The 18,853-nt window shown below is 39.9% G+C and overlaps 1 protein-coding gene across 4 annotated transcripts in view; it reads right to left on the reverse strand.

Moving 5' to 3' along the window:
- The window catches only part of GPC6 (glypican 6), a 1,178,567-nt gene that overhangs the window by 117,651 nt on the left and 1,042,063 nt on the right, over positions 1-18,853 (reverse strand). For all 4 annotated transcript variants that reach the window (XM_002713000.5, XM_051850542.2, XM_070048691.1 and 1 more), the window contains exon 5: positions 6,253-6,383. In XM_002713000.5, coding sequence (XP_002713046.1) covers positions 6,253-6,383 — 131 coding nt within the window. The remainder of the gene's footprint in view (positions 1-6,252; positions 6,384-18,853) is intronic.

Below are 18,853 nucleotides of genomic sequence, written 5' to 3' on the forward strand. Positions count from 1 at the left end.
ATGAATAAGATGTAACTTTTATCCTCAAATAACTTAGAATCCTGGGTAGGAGAAAGTAAATACAAAAGTAATCATAACACAGGGAATAATGTGCTTGCTGCCTTAAGAAGGGCACATAAAATAGAGAAGCCCAGGGAAAGGAAAGATAAATCCTACTGGAAAGAAAATACATTTATTTGTATTTCTATTTATTTGAACTGACTTCTAGCTGAAAGATGATACTTTCTCCATCTGGACTCCCAAGATATAATTTATCCCTGAATGTTTTCAAAGGAAAAAGAAAAATATCTCAATGCTTTATACAGAAATCTGTCTAATGAGCAAAGTGATAATGTCTGTGAAACTGTAAACTGTTGGAGCTGCAAAGGGGACATTTAGACAACCTCTCATTTCACAGACGAGGAAACAAAGACCTGATAACTACAGACATCACATCCTCTTTTCTGTTCTCGTAGTTTTTTTTAATACTCTTCATTCAAAAAGAATTATCTGGAGAAAATTAAGTACCTGAAAGCTGTCCTGCTCTTCTGTAATGGGTTCAACCCTCTTCTGTAATAAGTATTAATTGACTGGATGGTTTCAATTGGAATTTAATAAGTCTTCCTTCTTAATATAGATTATATATGACAAACCAATCTTTTTCCAGATTAGGTTTAAAATTATTCCTAATATAGTTAAATATCTCATGAGCTCAGTTTCATCTTTGCTGATAGGATAGGAGGGAGATTATCTACATATCTGAAATTCAAAGGCAGAAACTGAATTATTTTTTTCTTCTTCCTGTAGGAATTTCCACAAACTTGCAGAGTTATGAACTACTTGATTTTGGTCGAATGGTGAGTGAGCCTGTTTCTCATCTTTGATGAAGACTGAGATGATGGTGAATGTAATAAGCTTGGTTGAGGTTTGAAGAACTAAGGACTCAGGTTTCTTATCAGTGAGTCACTTGTAGTATGTTGTGGGCAACAAACCTCCCCGTATATGGCTGGTCCCCCCAGTGCTGAAGCATACTGGTCCTGTCTGGAAAGTACTTATTAAGGAAACAGCATGGTATGCTGGGAAATTCCTTGTCTTTGGCATCAGACAGGTCTGGGTTGCAATCCCAGCTCTGCGACTTTGTTGTGCGACCTCAGGCTGCTTATGTAATCTCCCTGTGATTAACATTCTTTTCCTATAAAGAAAGGAAACATTGCTTTTCAAGATTGCAGTAGGGCTGACGGAAGAGCAGAGACACTGCTTGTTCCCTCTACTTTATCCCTCATGCCGGATTCCTGGTAGAGTGCTTGTTGCATGAACACAGGAACACAGTAGGTGTTGGGCCAGTGGGAACCATGATGGTTGTCATTATTACCCAATGATTCTTTGCTTGAAAGGGAACCAAAAAAATTTTAATATGCTGTAGCCCCAGTCTTTGGCAAAGTATATATGTATCTAGTATTGTACAGTATATAAAATCTAGAGGTTGAAATGTGTGTTACAGTGTTACCAGAATATTATAACTTCCTATGCAACTTGATATAGCCAATGTATTTTTTGGAAGGAATTTCGGTATATCTAACCCCTAACTGCTTCCCTGTTGGCTGAATAGAGGAAGAAAAAGGATGTGACAATACTTGTAAAAACAGATCTGAGACGAGTGTGAAGATACAGGGTGAGAGATCTTTTCATTAGTCTGTAAATCCTACTAATTCCTGATCTCTATTATTAGGTACAAAAAGATTAGCTGTTCTGTCCCTAGATAGGATGACAGCGTTTGGGGAAAGGGATTTCATATCTGAAACTATGGTATGTTCATCTTCTGCTTTTAGATACAGAAGAGAGGAGAAAGAATTTTATCATCTTTACTATTAAAAGTTTAGGAAGATTGGGAGAAATGGACGATTGGGCTGGATTAGAGAAATATTTAATTAGAATTTTTCATGGTAGGAAGTAGTAGTAGGCTCAGCCGTAAAGGGAATCGGGAAGAAAGAAATGGCCTGAGTCTTCCTGGCTCTATCCTTGTGTCTTCTCCGGCAGGTTCCACCGAAGGCTACTGAACTTTGTCTTAATGCTTCATGGATGTAGCAAACGTTCACTGGACTCTGCCCATAATGTCTGCAGGCACTAAGATCACAGTGGGTTTAGCAGTTAGGATGGGTTTGGGATTCAGACACTCTTCTAACCTTTACACCATGAGACCTTCCTAAGTCTTGTTTTTCTCACCTGCATAATAAGAGGCAAGTCTTACCTCATCATGAACCCTGTTATAAATATCACATAATATAAACCATGGAAAGCACTTAGTTCAGTCCCTTGCAGTAAGCATTAAATATATATGAGTTGGCAGTTATAAATATTGTTGCTTTCAAGAAAGAGACTCTGAAAATAAATTTTTTTTTGACAGGCAGAGTTGGACAGTGAGAGAGAGAGAGACAGAGAGAAAGGTCTTCCTTTTTCCTCCAAAAATAAATTCTATCTACTTTAATAAAAGTGTTTTAACTTTAACTGCTGTCTTCTAACTGGCTTAGTAAAATAAAAAATTTGTCAATCACATCCTAGAGTAAAAAGTCACTTTAATTTGTGAGCTTTACAACTCTCAGGATGTCTCTCCCCACCCTACCCCCATTTCCCTGCACGTTATGAACTAGCTTCTGGCCACAGAAGCTCTCCTATTAGAAGCCAGCACCATTTCTGGTTCTATAAATCCCCCAGCCTACATCTTTAACTGAGACTGTTCATCAACAGTGACTGAGGGCTCCTTTGGAAAAGGGTGTATCCAGCCACCCAGTTGTTAGCTAAAATGTTGATTTTAGACTCTAGTTCATGCGTGATTTCATGGATGTGGCCTACAGGGAAAGCGAAACCATGTATTTCTAAATTTAAAATTAACTTCCATTGCTTTCATGAATTAAAGCTTGTTTTCAGGACATATCTACAGCACCAGAAAATTCTGTTGATGTTTCCTATTCAATTTATCCAAATTCCAACCACCCCTGCCTTTCCACAGCATTGAAAGCTGACTGTGGTTCTTCCAGATCCTGCCCCCCATCTTTCTCTCCAGAAGAACCTGGCTGCCCTCCTGCTCCTCGACTCCTCTACACCTCTTCTGTTTGTCAAGTCAACAAGATTTTTGTTTGTTTCTAGCTCACTGGATATTTAAGATTATTTTCTGGCCTACCTACCGAATTCCCTCATATGAGTGTTTTATGGGTTATCTTTACTACCTACTGCTATCTCTATTATTTGTACTATCTCTGCTCTTGGTTTGACATTTCTTGCAAATCAGTGTGTCATTTTAAAGCACAATCTTTATTAATAGCAATACTATTATAATATAGTTGGACAAATTTCATAAAAATGTCTTATCCAAATCTTGGTAATAAAATGGATTCATCTGACCTCTTGGACAATTTTTAGGAAAATACTTGATTTGAACTATAGTTTATAACAACGTTTCCTATGTTTGAAAATTGCTGAGATTTAAGTGTTCTCACTACAGAAAAATGCTAAGGATGTCAGATATAAACACGTTTGTTAGCTTGATTTAGTCATTCTGTAATGTAAACATATTTCAAAACATGTTGAATGCCATATTTATATATATATTTTTCAATTTAAAAATAAATTTTAAATTTTTATTATATAAATGCATAGAGAGAGAGAATCTCATCTACTAGTTTACTTTAAAAACCTACACTATCTGGGGCTGGCCCAGGCCAAAGACAAGACCCAAGGATTCATTGTGTGTCTCCCATGTGAGTGGTAGTGACTCAGCCACTTGAGCATCATCTGCTGCCTCCCAGCGTGTGCATTAACAAGAAGTTGGAATCAAGGGCAGAACAAAGATTCACATTAAGGCGTGCCAGTACAGGATGTGGGTTTCCCAAGTGGTGCTTTAGCTGCTACACTGAATACTCAACTCACAATAAGTATTTTTTTTTCTAGTAGGTAACCTACTTTTTTGAAATAAATTGATTTCTTAAAAGTTGTTTGGAGCTCACTCACTAGTACTTTCAGTAATTCAGCAAATTATTTGCCTATACTTTCTGTGTGACATGTGATGCACTAGGTTTTAAATATACAGCAGTGATCCTGGTCCCACATGGGGTTTTACATCAGTGAAGGCAGGAGAAGACTGTTAGAGAGCAAGGACCAAACAAACTGTATCTCCAATCTGTAATAGATACTATGGTAGACCTTTGAGATAGTGAATCACAAGAGAGACCCACTCAAAGGGAGAGGAGTGAGAGGCATTACAAGCAAAAGAAGCCACATGTATACGCAAGGAATGGAGATAACTCACATAGCTACACAGTGAGCGAAAGGACAGAGGGCAAGAAGGAAGGTACAGGTAGGCAGAGGTCAGTTAATGCAAGACCTTGCCAAAGTTTGAATTCCATTGTAAGTGCAAAAAGAGTCATGGAAAGGAGAAGCAGGGGAATATCCTCTTGTTTATGTTTTGGAAAACTTTGGTTGTTGGGTGAAGGAAAGAGAAGGGGTTTCAAAAGTGGATGCCAGGAAAACAATTAGGAACCTGTTACATTTGTAAGAATTAAATTTTCTTAAATTCACATCATGAAAGAAGTTTCCTGTCAAAAGGAGCTTTTTTCTTTGTACCAAGTATTGTCTGACATGGCATTCAGTCTGTTAATTTACGTAACTGTTTAGCTGTTTAATATCTGACTCTGCTATTAGAAAGTGCATTTGATGAGGGTGGAACATGGTGTTCACTCCTCCATTGCCCATATCTAGAACCGTGTCTGCCACGTGGATTCTCCATACTTACTGCTGAAAGAATGGATGGAAAAAGGTAGAGGAGAGTGTGCATGAGCGCACAGCAACGGAAGCAGATGCCGCCTCCTGGGAAGTGTGATGTGCTCCAACCACTAATACTGTGGTCCACATGTTTTTCATGTCTTATTCTCCTGGGCGCTTTTGAACTTCAGCAACCTCAGTGCCTAGTTACTCAAGCACTGCTGGGATATTTGGACTCTCAAAACAACATGGACTGGTTTCTAGGCAGTAGACTTGAGAGGAAGAGATGATTGCTATATTTCACAGGAAAGAAAGAAAATGGCCTTTCATGCAAACCCCAAATGGGCTATTTCCCCAACAGGTGATGGTAATTGGGAGCATCTTCCTTTACAGAGGCTACCCCGAGCTCATTAAAACGCAGAAGTAGACCTAGGAAACTCGCAGCTCATCCATCTCCCAGAGAGAATGAAACACAGTGCAGATTTTTCTTACCCCACTTCCTGCCAGTTTACCCTGAAAAGCCAAAGTCTAGTTTGATTCATGCTCAGCCAAAGAGATCTAGGGGGATTCCATGGCTCTCTTTCTGCTCTGCAATTTCTTCTCCTCCTTCTTGATTCTATTTGAAATTTCACAAAGGATTTAAAACATTGAACAAAGCTAATCATGCAACTCTTTGCCCGATATATTTTAGTGACAATGACTTTCAATTAAAATGCAATCACTCAGTCACTAGCTTTAAAGAACTGACATAGATTTGGTTTGTGGTCCATGGCAGGAAGAACAGAGAGACGTTGTACAGTCAGCAACATGGAGAAAATGTGTGTGATGCAAGACAAGCTGGAGACCCACTGAAAACTTCTCAGTTTTGCTTAAAGTGGGTCCTGTTTATCTTCACGTGGGCAGGAACAAATAAAAACTGTGCACCTGGTATTTGTGTTCTGCAGCTGCAAACCCAAGAGCTCTGTCTCCAATGATTTATGAAAATGTGCTACTTTTTTCCTTGTAAGGTGTGCTTGACCTCATACAAAGGAACATTTTCCCCTGAAGATTCATTAATGAAGGTTACACCATAGTCTTAAAAGGGAGTCAGATGGGATGTTTAATTATTTACCATTGAACCCACAGAACACGTGCCTGGACTGCATAGCTGAAGATATAATTAGAAGTTACTAGAGAAAGAACCGAGTGAGGGTGTGCAAAAATTTCAAACATTTAAAAAGACCCCCCCCCCCCAACTGCCCACAAATGTGAGGGATTAGTCAACATACTTGAGCTCCCTGAAACTTTTTGGCAGCCAATAATTTCTTCATGATTGAGTAGTTGTGAACTAAAAAATTGTTTCCCTTCTCAATGCCATTTTGTTCAACCTTTTTAATGAAGTAGCAAATTTGTGGCTCACAGGAAAAGCTCGCTGGTAGCCTGTTAGAATTTATAATCTCAGCCAGCATATCTGCCTACATCATTTTAGGTTACTGTGCCTGTATTATGTAAGAGTAAATACATGATTAATGCAAATACCTTTGCAGACACCTGAATGCTGTTTTCTTGCATGTTCATAATAGCTTCAGAAATCTTGACATCTATGGGGTCCATGACCGACTCGATGTTGAATGGCCCTTCCAGTCGCTCTGCCACCAAAAGCATTGCATCTGTGAACATGCAGGAACATAATTTATTTGAAAAGGGGGCCCTCCAGGGTTTGAAGCTGTGTTTATACATTTTCGAAACATCTGGGTAGAAAAAAACTGTTCCTTCAAAAATCGTATTTGCTTTTATATAGTCCAAAATGAACTGAATGATGAAATCTTAAAATTGTATTTTATTTCATTTGAAGATTTAAAATTATTTTGCATGTGTATAACCAGGCCTGAAAAACAAGAAAATTAATCGCAGTGCTGAGTTGAACACGTCTAACCAGTCCACGTGAAGTCAAAACAACATTCAGTCAAGAATCAATCGTGTTTGAAAAATGGGGTCAGACCTCTCTTCTTCTGGGGTCTGGAGAAAACAAACTATTAAAGGAGAAGGGCTGATTTGTGAATTTGGATGTATAAATATCAATTCAAGCATATGTACCTATCAGAAGTGATTCTGGATTTCCCAATAAGAGAGAGCTGTCTCTACTTTGTGCTGTCGCTGCACCTGGCATGACCTTCTGGGTTTGTACTTGGACATCCCCCATGGCCAGGGATACTTCTCTTACTTGGTTTTCTGTATTCATAGCCTATTACCACACTCATCACACTGTAAGCTCTCAAGAAATGTCTCTGGTAGCACGTTGAGGTGAACCGAATTGAGTCTTGTTTGGGAAGTTGTCGTCTTCTGGAGAAGATAATAATGGTGGTGTGGAGGTAAGAGCTACGAATTGGGAGGTAGGCTTTGACCTGTCACTCACTCTGAACTCGTTAGGCTGAAGGTTAGTGGGGCATCTCAGAGGGACTAATGGCCAGGAATTTGATAACCCATTCTGCACTTTATGTGATGATGAAAATGTGGTAGTTGAAACCTGAAATATATCTAGCATGATTGAAGATCTGAATCAATTTACTTGTTTTTAATTAAATAATTAAATAGCCACTTGAAGCCAGAAGCTGTCATTGTAGACAGCATCATCTGGACTTTTAATTTGCAGACTTAAGAGCTCTTAAACTTTTCAGTTACTAAAGCCCTTGGTAGGCAACCTTAAAACATCTCCTTTTTTTTTAAAAAAAAGGAACACATGCTGATTATCAAATGCTTACAAAAATACAAGAAAGAAAAATGTACCCATAATCCCGCCTGCCATGATAACATTATAAACTGTTTGGTATATGCCCTTTTCTCTGTGCATGAATATTTTAAGCATGCAGTGGAAATATACTGGACATATATCACATAATTTACTTTGTAAATGCAATATATTATTAATGTAAGATGCTGTTTATTGTTAGCTCTTTTACAGTATTAGTGTGAGGAAACCGAATTTTATTTTTATTATATAACCAACCATGTTCAACCAAAGCCTTACATCAAAAAAATTTCAGGGTTATAGGGCACTATAACTTCTCACTGGTGAGGAGCTTTTTAAGATAGATGGTTTTTTATATGAAAAATACAGAATTATCTAGGAGGCAAAGACTCATGTGCTTAAAGAGCACCAGGTTTCAAAAACAGCGTCAGCTTTTACAACTGTCAACTTTTTCAGCCCAATGCCGTAACTAGGGCCTTGCTGATTTCCTGCGGAATGACTCTGGGTCAACCAGTGCTTCCAGGGCGGGTAACTAGGAGCACCGGGGAAGCCTGTCTGTCCACTCCATCCCTGCTTCAGTGTCCCATTTTATTCTCATGGTCCAAGTGCTGTGTAAAGTGTACGTATGAACAAGGGCTCACAAACATGCCCTAACAACAAAATTTCTGATTTTTCCCTTAGATAATGCAAGGTATCTTTGTATGTAGTGGCAGGATCTTCTAGTGAAAGTAGCCATTTCAGGGGACCTTAATGGCCTAAATATCTGGCAGTGTGAAGAGTGCATGCACACTGGTTACTGTCTTTTCAATAGTAAGGACAACTTTTCCTTTAAGGCTTTTGAGAGGGGCTAAATATTTCCTAAGAGCTGACATGTTTCCTTTTTTCATTACATATATTTTGTGTGTTTATAAAAAAAACAATCTTTACTGGGGCCAGCATTGTGGTCTAATGGGTTAAGCCACGACCTGAGATGGCAGGATCCCATATGGGTGCTGGTTTGAGTCTAGCTGTTCCACTTCCCATCCAGCTCCCTGCAAATGTGCCTGGAAAAGAAGTAGAAGATGGCCCAATTGCTTGGGCCCCTTCCCCTATGTGGGAGACCCAGATGAAGCTCCTGGCTCTTGACTTCAGCCTGGCCCAACCGTAGGTGTTGTAGCCATTTGTGGAGTGAACCAGTGGGTGGATGATATTCTTTTTTTCTCTCTCTCTCCCTGTCTCTCTTTAACTCTGCCTTTCAATTAAATAAATAATAAAAAAATAACCTTTATCATAAGATTTTCAGTTCGCTTAAGGATGAAGGTTAATTATGATAAATAAGTTTCTCTAGACAAATGTATCCTGCTGAAAGAATCATGAAATCCCTGTGTAGGGAAAAGAGTTGCCACCATAAAATTATCCAGCAAATACAATGAAAAAAAAAAACCTGATAACTATGGGATATTTATTTATGTGTCCTATACAGATAAATGCATGAATCATTGTATGATACTGGTCTGTCCCAATTCATGTATCCAGCATGAGTAGATGGAGTTGATACAATAATAATGTGGATTCCTGCTGTGGCCTGTGCAAAAAAGGACAATTTTTGGATTGGACATAAGGACCTAACGTAGAATCACAGATTGAAATTACAGGGGTCTAAATCATGTCTGAGAAGGTTCTCTCACTTCTTATTTGAATTAAGATACCCTTTTCTCTAACAGAACTTCCTTTATATAGGTAAGGCAAGAAGCTATTGGATTTTTCATCATAAACTTGGAAAATTTCTCTTTGGCAATTTCTTTCTTTCTATTCCATGCTCCTCTTCAACCATAGCACTATGTTTGTAGATTCCTGGGCCTGCAAACTGATTGTCCTAACCATAACCGTATTCTCAAGGTGACCTTGTCCCAAGCAGTTGCCTCCGTGGCTTTGCAAAAATGTGATCCCATTGAATGGCCTGCACTGGTAAACATGGAACCACATGTCCACACCTATTCAATCTACTTGACCCTACATTGCCATTATTTATATCAGTTCATTATTTTTACTACACAAACTAACTCAAGGTGATAAATCTTTGATGTAACTACATATCTATTTTTCTTTTAATTTATACCACTGGTCAGAATATACTACTTTAATCTGTTTATTATTTCATTTAGGCTAGTATTAGAAAAATTTACAATTTAAATAAAAACACCTTATTAAATTTGGTCCTCCTTTGAAGATGCAAAAGCGGATATGAATTTGTTCAAAACTTCAGAATCAGCAAGAGAAGTAATATGCACATAATTAACAATATTGTGTACTTAAGGATTTGTTGAGGGTAGATCTCCTGTTTTTTACCATTATGATCAGAATAAAAAGACTAATGACTACTGTTCTGATTAACTTCAGAAGTTAATAATTGAAACACCTATTGCAAACCATAAAATGGTATGAATGCATACAAAAAACTTAAATTTTTTTTTATCAGAAAATACATTAATTACTCAGATTCCTGGAAAAGCTCTGGTAATATTGCCTGTGAAATATCTGCATAAAATGACCTGTATATACTAGTTATAGTGATACCCAGGTCTTTGGTACAAATTGGAAGAAGGCTGACAGAGGAACACACACAGTAGTTTTATTCACTTCTGTTTTTCCTACTTCAAAGTTATTTGTGAAAATAAGATAGCTGATAAAGTACAAGAAAAACCTATCATGTAACTCTCATATAGATGTTTACATGTAGACACTAAGTTTTCCATCTGTACAATATAACCCTCCCCCCTTCTAGTTCCCTTTGTGTTCTAAATATTCATGATGTGAAAGGGAAAACTGCAATACTTTGCATTTCTACTGGATAGGCCACACTTGAGCAGCTGCCATTTGGAATCTAGATCAACCCCGAGATGAGGTGAGAAGATCAGTTTCCAGCCCTGGGATTCAGAGCAAACGGAAGCTCCACACCTAGAGCTTGTGGGCCCTTCAGCAGCCAAGCACATCGCTGCCTGCCTGGTTTGCTTCCTCCCTCCCTGGTAAGGCTCTCATCGGTTGAGCTCCCTGGGCCTGACAACAACCCTCCATCCACGTTGGGGCTGAGGGAAGTCATGCCTGTGAACACCTCAGTCTCTCTCCATCCCACAGTGAAGAAAACACGAAGTAATTCTGTGACATCCAGGCGGGGGCGGGTAAGTGCCTCTGCAACTAATTAAATCACAAGATGGCTGTAACTTAACTCCAGAGACTGCCATCCTGTGCTATCTTAATTATCTCTGTGCCATTTATATTTTGAAATCTTTGGAACCTTATTTTTAACTCTGCTCTCAGAGCTGTTACCTCTTGTAGGACAGTTATAGCATGACAGCTAATGAACAGCTCATCCTTTCTGCAAACATCTCTGTTGCCCAAGTTCCGTTTCTCTTTAAACAAGACTATTGCCTTGCTCAAGGAGTTATTCGTATAGTTACTTTAAGAAGCTGATGGGAGGTTGGGTGCTTGGCATAGGATGCCTGCATGTCCTACTGAAGTACCTGGATTGGAATACCAGCTCTGCTTTTGATTCCAGCTTCCTATTAGTGCACACCTTGGGGGCAGCAGGTGATGGCTCAAGTACTGGGATCCCTGCCATCCATTGGGAGACCCAGATGAGTTCCCAGTTCCTGGCTTTGTCCTGTCCCATCCTGGCAGATGAGAAATCTCTGTCTCTCAGTCTTTCAAGTAAAATTAAAAAAGAAAGTTTGTGGAACAATGGAATTAAAAGATTATTTTGGCACAAAATTTTTGTAATTCATGCATAAGAGGGATCTTCAGAAAGCTTGGGGAAAATGCATAGTATATAAAAACTATGCATCGATTTAAAAGTTTACACCACAATGAGCTTATCTTTTAATTCCATTTTCCATGAGTTTTTGATGTTCCCTCATGTCATTTTGTTTCTGAATGGGAAATAAAATGTAGATGAATTAAAATAGATTAATACCTGAGCATGGGGTACTGATGCACAGAGAGTCACTGACTGTATTCACACAAGGTGATGGAGATTCTGTAAGATCTGCACTGGAGGTGCCCATCCAAAGGTCAGAAGCCAGGGTGCAGGTAATGCTGCACCTCTGGGCAAAGGAATTTTTCTCATGTAAGTGTGAATTGTCTGGTTCAGACTGAGGGCCATCGAGCCAGGCACCTGCAAGATTTCATTCTACATCCCTCCATCAAATGGCTTGGAGATAATGTGTGAGTCACTTTAATTCACAAAATAAATCTAATTTTCTTCATCTATCAAATGGAAATGATGGTAATATCTACCTAATAGTTGTGGTATGAATAGTGATATGAGATAATGCTTTCAACAGTAATTAGCATAATGTCTGGCACCTAGTTAGCTCTTTTTTTTTTTTTTTTTTTTTTTTTTGACAGGCAGAGTGGACAGTGAGAGAGAGAAAGTCTTCCTTTGCCGTTGGTTCACCCTCCAACGGCCGCCGTGGCCGACACACTGCGGCCTGCACATCGCGCTGATCCAAAGCCAGGAGCCAAGTGCTTCTCCTGGTCTCCCATGCGGGTGCAGGGCCCAGGGACTTGGGCCATCCTCCACTGCACTCCCTGGCCACAGCAGAGAGCTGGCCTGGAAGAGGGGCAACCGGGACAGAATCTGGCGCCCCGACAGGGACTAGAACACAGTGTGCTGGCGCCACAGGCGGAGGATTAGCCTATTGAGCTGTGGCGTCAGCCCTAGTTAGCTCTCAATAAAGTTTAGCTTCTATAAATCAATACCTGCAGGAAGTATAAGTGAAGGGACCAATTTGCATGATATTTTGCCTGATATTCTGGTGGAAGGGTTGACAGCAATTGATCTGAGCAGTAAATGAGTGAAAGGCACATGGATGATTTTAAGATGTATCCCTGGTGCTCTTTTGTATGTTTGGTTAATGTTTGAGTAATAACTTCCTTTTGATGGATTGGCTCATTACTAAGAGATATGAAACTGCCTTATTTTGTCACCGTGTATCCCTTTGCCGATGAAAGGTACTGTAAAATCTCTGACACACTTCCCCCGACAGGTGGGGTTTAAGACCTCTAAGTCTCAGTGGGTTCAGTGATGACTGTGGCTAATAACATGGTGAAAGTGACACTCTGCGGGTCTCCAGAGCTAGCACAGCTTCCTTCTTATGTTTTTTACAAGATTCTTCTGAGATCACTAGGCTGGAGTGGTCACCTGGAGGAAATCTAGTCGACCAGGGGCCCAGATTTCCAACCACTCTACCAACCTTGCCAGGCATGTCAATGATGCAACCTTGATCTTTCAGACCAGCCATTTGCTAGTGGACCTGCCACCTGATGATCCCAATCAACACCACGTGCAGCCAAAGGATCACCTGTTGAGCCTTGCTAATCCACATAATTCTAATGTATAATAATATGGCTGCTTTTCTAAGCTGCTAAATTTGGATATAGTTTATGATGTAGGAAGAGAAAACTGGAGCAGCCAAAGAACAGTAATTGCAAAATACTCAGATAACCTCCCCCTCTTTGCTTGACAATTCCCCCAATTCAGGTCAATTAATATTGAATAAATGTACATAGTACCTGTACCCCTATTAAAAACATTCTAATTATAAAGACAAAAATGTGGGCCTCGGGGGAACAGTCAGACTCTTGCTGTAAGGCCCCAGCATGTTAGGGTAGTCAGTGCACACCAGCAAGCCTCCCTGGGATTATCAGTTTGAGAGAGAAGTAGAGTAGGTTGGCCAGATGGAAATGATTCTGCTTTTTTTCTCTAAGTGTTGACATGGCAAAGCATAAAGCTTCCGACTGGGAGTGAGATGCTGTCTGTGATCCCTGGATGGCACTGGGGTGGTGCTGGGATTCTTGAGCGTCTTTCCTCCTTTAGGACATAAACATCAGGTGTGGCTCCATGGGATCAGAACAAACGTCTTCACTTTATTTCCCAAGAAAAGGTAATACACAATCAGATACAGCTTTGCAGAATGCCATTGACCTTCACCCGGAAGATAATGATTTTCAAAATGTTTCAGAGGATGCAAGGAGAGAAAATTCTTATAAAATGAGATGTTACTCAGCTTTTCCTACGTAATTTTAGGGTAGAAGTAACCTTGAAGATTCAACTCAAATAAACTCAACCTAAAAGCTATTTGTCAGGTGCCAGAGAGGCCACTAGATCTCTTGGTCACTGTAGAGGGCACAGCAGCTGTCCACGGTGCTGCCTTCATGGGGTTTAGAGTTGTTGTGAAGTGACAAGGTGAAGTGCATGAAAATTAAAGCAAACAAACAAACAAAAAAAAACCTGTCCTTCCTCTGAGGAATTAAGATGATACCTTGTTATTGCAGAGTTCTCATTAAATTATCTAGATTTGTCCTTAACAATCTGCTCTTTGAAAAGTAAAACTTATATAAGTACAATCAGCTTTACTGTTTTATGACAATCCCATGGCCCCTAGCTTTGTTCTTTTATTTATATACAGTGCTCACCCAGTGTGCAGCACCATGTTTTAACTTAACCATGGTGTTTTCCACAGGGAGAAGCATATGAGGAATTAAAAAAAAAAAAAAAACCAACAAGCAATTTTAAAAACACTCTGATAAGTTCATTCATTGGCACCCCAGTTATTCATTAAAAGAAAAAAAGCGGCTTCAGTGTTTACACACAGGTTGATGAATGCCCTCACATGGGAGTAATTAGGGCTCTGCTTTCTCCTGTGGTTTGCTGGCGAGGGGCTCACTGAGTACACAGTCCCTTGCCTTCACCCAGATCAGTTCATTAACATGCCCAAGTGAGATCCTGGGCGGGAGTGAGCCTCAGGAGGAGTCTGGAGAGAGCACAGCTCCTGGGGCCTGTGGAGTGCACCTCCAGGCAGCCAGGCGGGCTCTGAGCAATGGGAAGAGAGGGCAGACTTGAGACAGAATTTGAACTTACCGCTGTAGAAGCTCTATGACCCTTTTGGATTTAAAAAATCATTTCAGATTAAAAAAAAAGTCTAACTTTGCTGATCTCTCATCTCTTCTCTGATGTTGCCAGCAGAGATGCCTTTTAAAAATTGCAAATTTGATTAGGTCACTGGTCTGCTCTAAAGGCTTAAAGAGGAAACCTCTTAGTGTGGCGTGGTCTCTGCTTTCTTCACAGCCTTGCCTCTACCACCTCTGGAGCCTCTACCCTCTAAATAGGGACTCTCCCCTTAGAGCGTCATTAGAATTCTTTGAATGACATTGACGTTGCCACTGAGCTCTCAATCCATCCTGAAACCAATGGCAAATTACTGTAACCACAGCCTGGTTGCCATTCTACCTGCTCAAGAATCTCCAAGTGTCCAAGTTTAAAAAGAGAGTCAGAATCAGATAGCACTCCTGACTTCGAATTCATTTTTCACTACCCACCACACCCTAGGGTTTCCTGCTATTATAAACAGCACCGCAACAAATACCTTGTACATAATTAATTTAACACACGTGCAAATAACTCTGCTGTATAAAGTCTTAGAAGGGAGTAAACTGCTGGGTCAAAGATACAGGCATTTCAAAATTTTGATGGTTATTGTCGACATTCTCTCCATAAAAGCTGTAACTGTTTATATTCCTACTAGCAATACATGACAGTGTCTGGCTCTCAAAGACTCCAACTTTTAGATGTTAAGATCAAACATTTGGATCTTTGCCAGTCTGATAGGGTAAGAAACTGGCATCTCAGTGTGGTTCTAATTTGAATTTCCCTCATTATCCTTAAAGTTGGAATCCTTAAGAGGTTTCAATGTCATTTATTTTTTTGCTTCTTTGTCTCCTCGTGTTCTTTGTCTACTTATTTTTCTGTTGGGTGATTGATTTTGTCATTCCAATATAAAGAATTTTCTTTTCAAAAAATTAAGAAAACCAGTTCTTTTGTGACATAAATGACCAACCCTCCCCAACTCCCAATTGCCCTAGTTGCTGTTTATTTTTTTAACTTCTTTTTACTGTGAGTTTTGCTATGCAGAACTTTAAAGTTTTTGCAGTCAGTTTTACCAATCATTTGCTGAGATGTTTGGTCCATGTCATACACAGGCCTTCTTTCCACACCCCAACAAGCTAAGCCATTACCGTTGACGTTTCCACTGCCTGGCCTCCTTGCTGTTTCTAGAATAGCAGGCAGACACTCTCCTGCCCCAGAGCCCTTGCACTTGCTCCTTCTACTTACTGGAATGTGCTCCTCAGAGATGTCAGTGCTACTCACTCTTTTACCCAAATACTACCTCTCAAGGCATTCTCCGCCTCGCAGACTCCCAGACATGATGGGATTGTCCCACAGCCTCACTTTCCACTGTGTTTATGCTTGCTGACTTATTAGATGTCTTTGGGTCTCTGTCCCACTTTTTCCTGCTTTTAAGCAATTTTCAAGGGGACCATGATTGTATCTCTGTTTGGTCCTCTGCTGTAGCCCCACCTCTTAGGATAACACAGTTGGTCCTGTGAATCTATGGATCACACATCCACAGATTTAGTCAGCCTTGGATAGGAAACAGATATATGTATTTAAAAACTGCAGCTTACTGAACATGCATAGACTTCTTTTTCTTGTCATTATTCCCTAAACAATACCTTATAACAACCTTTGGTGTGACATTTGAATTACATTTGATAGAGTGAGTAATGTAGAGATGATGTAAAGTACATGGGAGGGTGTGCATAACTAATATGCAAGAACAACGTTTCATGTAAGGGACTTGAGCGTCCTCAGATTTTATCAAAGGGCGGGGGTCCTAGAACCCCTGGGAATATCCAAAACCGGTATACTTGGATCCCTGGAAGTGCCCAGTGAACATTTGTTAAATGAAGGATTCTAACACTGTTTTAAGACATTCCTATATTTTCTTTTAGTAATTTAATAGAAACTGGCTTGCTTCCCTCCCCTCTGTTCTAAGACTCCCCCACCCCCTGCCTCAGCCGCTGGCAGGCATATGATCTCAAATGCCTGCACGGCTTTATTAGCGTCGTCTGCGGGAGAAATGGCCCCTCCGTGGCTTTGGGTGTGTTGTAACACAGATGAAGAGGTTCTGTGGGAATTTAGAATCTTATTGTACTTTTTTTATTAGGTGGAAATAACTTTTTAGTTCTTTTATCTGGAAATTGAAAAATGTGGCTGATTTTGTTGCCATTAGAGGTTATTTCTAGGTTAACTTAAATAAATAAAATAAAGCCGGTATTCTGGGCTTTACCAAACATGGTACTTCTTGCTATATTTCCAGACTCCACATTTGCCACATCTCTGAGATGAATGTAATTTTTGCGTCTTTCTTGTAATTTGTCCACATTCAGTAAACATAAAATAGGTAATTGTCTTTTTCTTATTCTGCCAATCTTGCATAGTATTTAAATCCATAAAAATACTTTTAAAAAGATCAAACCATGACAGGAGTCAGAATTAGCTAAAGAGATCATAGTGCCCCAAAGCCAGGTAAACAGTAGAAAATGGAAGTGAACCAATTAAATGCAACTTAAAACAGTGCCCAGATATCAGATTCAAAAATAAAACAAAGACAGCCACCCAGAATAATTACAGTAACTAAAGAGCTAAAGCCAAATAAAGGAGAATTTAATGAAAATAACTGTTTACTTTGAAACCAAATTCAGGAAGAGGAGGAGAGAACAAATATACAAGCTAATTTAATTCTGAAGCCAGTGCAAACAAAGAGGCTCATTTTGCTTCAACACCACAGAAGGAAATGCAAATTGTGGGGGGAAATAATTCGCTAGTAGTCCTGGCACAATGCAGAAATTAGACTCTACAGGACCCATTTTCAGACAGCTTCTTCTGAGTGGAATGATGCATTGTATTTCATAAAAGTGTAATATATTCATGTAAACATAGTCTCATTGCTTTATTATGTTTTTGAGATGTTTAGTTACATCGCAAGCCAGAAACAATAGGTCTTGTAAAACACAAATGTGATGGACATCAAAGTGTATATCACCAACTGTAACTCTTTATATTTAAATTTTTATTGCTGATTTTTCATATGAATGAGTTTTTATGCCATTTGTAGCTTGGGACGTTCAAATAATTTGCATCAACCCATCAGTCACTTCCTTGATGATGAACCACAGAAGTTGAGGGTAAAAATTGTGTAAAGATCTTCCTGAGAGAAGGACAAGAACTACCCATGTCTTTATGTCCTTTCTGATTAAGACAGGGTTTTGGTATGGAACTGAATTACTTTGGAGCAACTGATTGGTTTCATCGTTTACGAAATCAGAGTCCAAAGCAAAGCAACTCCTTGGATGGGAACAGCAGTCCCTCGTACCGGTGCCCGTCTCCTCTCTCTCTCTACCCAGAATTCTGAGCACCAAAATTGCTCAGAGAGCATCAGTGTGCTTACCCAGGAATTTATTTGCTTACTAAATTCTGGGTGTGACACTACTTGTAAAGATACTGAAGGGCAAAGCATAGATGATAAAGATGACACATTAGTGAGCTATAAAGATTTTTCTTTCTTTGCTGCAGTTAAACTTCTCTTTAGCCTCCCTGTTCTTTCAGTGTGGGCAACGTGATCCTGAGTGTTTCTTCACAAGACTATACAAGCACGGGCATAGCTCCCTATGCTTTATTGTTCGCACCTTCTGCTGGAGCTGCCTTGAATCCCTGTTGGTTAAGATGGCCATCCTGACCGCGACCTCCTTGAGAGGCACCATGGAGGGAGGCAATGACCATGAGGTGTGCAGCTGGTCTCGAGGCCAGTGCCACCAGTCACAGGCTCTGTCTCCTCCAGCAGCTTAACCTTTGTGAGCCTTGGTGTCTTTCACTCTTAGCATGGGGGCTCCGCTTGCATCAGTGAGGATTAAACACAACGCCAGGCAGGTAGCACAAAAATGCTTATTATTGCATTGTGATTATTTTATCTTTATAGACAGGAGAGTTTCCTTCATTTCCTAACTGAGTTAATATTGAATGTTTGATCTCATCATCTCTCATGAAGCCACAAAATGTGACCGAAAAAATGACAGCTTCCAGGCCTACCCCTTGACCTCACAGAGGACACTGAGTCCTAGGGAATTCAGGGGTGGCAGGACCGGCAGTGATGTTGCCCAATTCTGTCTTCAGCCTTCTGTATTTTAACTCTGCCACTGGGTCTCCTTCTCCATAACCTGTCAATCTATCATTAAGAAACAGGGCCAGTTACAGCGTTTCAAAGTGTCATTGAACTACAAAACTCTAAACTTTTTGCTAGCATATCGCAGTTAAACAATTCTTCTATTTCTCCCTCCTTTGCCCTAAAAGTTAATAAAGTAAATCACCCCAGAGACCATTTGTTCCTGTAGTACAAGGTTTGCAACCTACATGGAATGAATCACAAACCTCTCCCAGAACCAATAAAAAATAAATAAATGAAAAGTCAGGTGTGTTGTCAGAATTCCCTGCTGAGTCCAAACAGAGTGATTAGT

The sequence above is a fragment of the Oryctolagus cuniculus genome, chromosome 9 (assembly GCF_964237555.1).
Source record: "Oryctolagus cuniculus chromosome 9, mOryCun1.1, whole genome shotgun sequence".
NCBI classification, from domain to species: domain Eukaryota; kingdom Metazoa; phylum Chordata; class Mammalia; order Lagomorpha; family Leporidae; genus Oryctolagus; species Oryctolagus cuniculus.